The sequence below is a fragment of the Poecilia latipinna genome, unplaced genomic scaffold, assembly GCF_001443285.1.
Source record: "Poecilia latipinna isolate Pla-1442-1.1 unplaced genomic scaffold, P_latipinna-1.0 Scaffold26, whole genome shotgun sequence".
In the NCBI taxonomy this organism is placed as follows: Eukaryota; Metazoa; Chordata; class Actinopteri; order Cyprinodontiformes; family Poeciliidae; genus Poecilia; species Poecilia latipinna.
In genome coordinates this window covers 392,058-394,444 of record NW_015112642.1, presented here as the reverse complement: position 1 = coordinate 394,444, position 2,387 = coordinate 392,058, and the positions used below count along the sequence as shown (strand labels likewise).

At 32.1% G+C, this 2,387-nt stretch overlaps 1 protein-coding gene across 1 annotated transcript in view; it reads right to left on the bottom strand.

The window, feature by feature from the left end:
- Positions 1-1,509: 1,509 nt before the first annotated feature.
- Positions 1,510-2,387, bottom strand: part of anxa13 (annexin A13) — an 11,360-nt gene continuing 10,482 nt past the window's right edge. Inside the window, exon 11 of the mRNA XM_015038336.1 lies at positions 1,510-1,936. Within this exon, the coding sequence (XP_014893822.1) occupies positions 1,817-1,936 (120 nt within the window). The 3' untranslated portion in view covers positions 1,510-1,816. The remainder of the gene's footprint in view (positions 1,937-2,387) is intronic.

Here is a 2,387-nt window from a genome sequence, read left to right as displayed (position 1 = left end):
GGGCTGCGTTCACTGAATGTCGTACTTGTGACAACTATAAGGGAAGCGTTGATTTGTATCGATTCTTTTAAACTAAGTAAACTAAGATATTTACTGCAATGTTTGTTATAGTTGACAATTAGACTGTTTTGTAATCTAAAACTGCTTTAGATAAAGTTTAAAACAGCATGTCATGCTATTTTTTTAATCATTAACCTAGATAAAATCTTACCCGAAATACACACAAGCGTCAGTGAAAGCAACTCCTCAGTTTTGTTACTTTTGTTCGTTTTTTCGTCTTAATTCGCGTCTTTAATTTATAACCTTATTTTTATGCCTGCACTAAAAGCATAATCTCCGGAAATGAAACCATCACGTTCATACAACATATAGTCACGGTCATACAACATATAGTCACGGTCATACAACACAACTGTCACGTTATAACGTGATAGCGTCGAATAATTATTTTCCTCCCCGATAGCAATACGCTTCTGTATAAATCTGAAAATGTCGGAGCCATATTTAAAAGCCCTGAATTAATTTTTGGAAAATTTGATAACAATAAACACTTGGAAGCTGATTAGTTTGACTGTGATTCATTAACATGTAAATAAAGCAGAATCTTCATTTAATCTGTTTTATTGTCAGTGTGCATTTTATGAACCATAATCACCAAAATGAACACAAATAAAGGCCAGAAATGAACACCTGTGTGTTTTTGAATTGAACAAATTAACTTTTCGATTATATTATGATTATAGAGATGCTTTAAAAAGCAGTCAAGCTGGTAAAAATTGTGAAATCTGGACTAAGAAATAAAAGAAACCCAAAAAGAATGATTATACAGTAAACTTTATTAGGCTAAAACTCTTTGGCTACAAAGTGTTTATGTTGTCAGTATTTATTGTGTCTATTAATGTTGAAATTTAAGCTGCCATAAATTGACACAAATAAAATAAAACATCAGATTATCTCCGTGTTAAAATTCAGATAATCTAAACAGTTAATACAGTATAACGTCTGCACTGGCCCTGTAAGTATATTAATCTCTGTTAGTAAGAAAATACAAAACAAGGTTTTAATCAGGTGAAATGTACTTGGATTTGTCAAGGCCTGCTTTGCAAAAGCACAAAATCTTACCAAGTAATTTTAGTCTAGTTTATAGTGCAACTATCTTAGTGCAGTTGAAATAAGACAAACTAATTTACAAGTAAGTTTTCTGTAAAATTAGGAGCTTATTTTCAGTAAATAATGGCAGATTAGTTCATTTATAACATAAAAAAATGTCTTGTTATAAGTAAAATTATCTACCAGTAGAACTAGTACTTTTTCGACAATATTAAAGAAATTATTTACTTAAATCAAAGTCCTAAATCTTTTTAAACATTTGGTTGTAAATTAGTTTTGTCTTATTTTAAGTGTACTAAGATATTTGCAGTAGAAACTAGACTAAAATGACTTGGTAAGATTTTGTGTTTTTGCAGTGTTGTAGTTCAAGATAGAAAAAAAAACGCAACATAAAGCAAATTATGATCATTTCAAAAGTGACTTCATTGTTTCTTTCATGATAGTTCCTTCATTAACAGTCAAAACCTTCAAGAAGAAACAGAAACTTCATTCCAGATGACGTGATTGCATAAGTGGTAGCAGCAGTGAAGAGGTGATTTATGACATCACTGTGACATCAGCGGGGTTTCACTTTTACTACAAACACAGAAATCTTAGTGTTGTTCTAAATGTTAAGAGCTAAAAATGGATCCTGGTATAAGGGAGATTAATTATAATAGCAGAGACTGAGGAGTTTCAGTCGGCTAGATGGAAACTCCTGCAGCTGCTAGTGGCAAATGGCCAGCAGGAGGCGCTTGAAGTCGCCGCTGCACTCGTCCCGGATGGCGTCCTTCAGAGACACGTCGTACTTCTCCAGGTACATGTCTTTGATCGTCTCCAAGTCGAACTGATGGGGGAAAGGAGAGAAATTATTTGTCTATTAAAATAAGTTTCCTGACAATAAAACCAGATTATGGCACACTGCCCAGGGTGGCATTTCATCATGGGGTGGCACAAGAGATTGAAAGGAAAAGTTAAAAAGTTTAGCCCAGGAGTCACCACATCTAACGATTATTTATTGCATAAATGTTATCAGAAAGTAGCAAACATATGGCAGCATATTAGGATCATTACAGACAGAAAAACAGAAAGGAAAAGTAAATATCTGCCAAAAAAAAAGGAGAAAAATCCAGAAATGTTGACATAAATATTAGAAATGCTGAGTTGAAAAAGTCAAAATTTGCTCAAAGAAACTCTGACATTTTTAGATTAATTTCAGATATTTTCTACAAAAAAAAAAAAAAAAAAAAAAAAAAAAATTTTAAAAATTTAAGGTTTTAAAAAAAAAAAAAATTTGG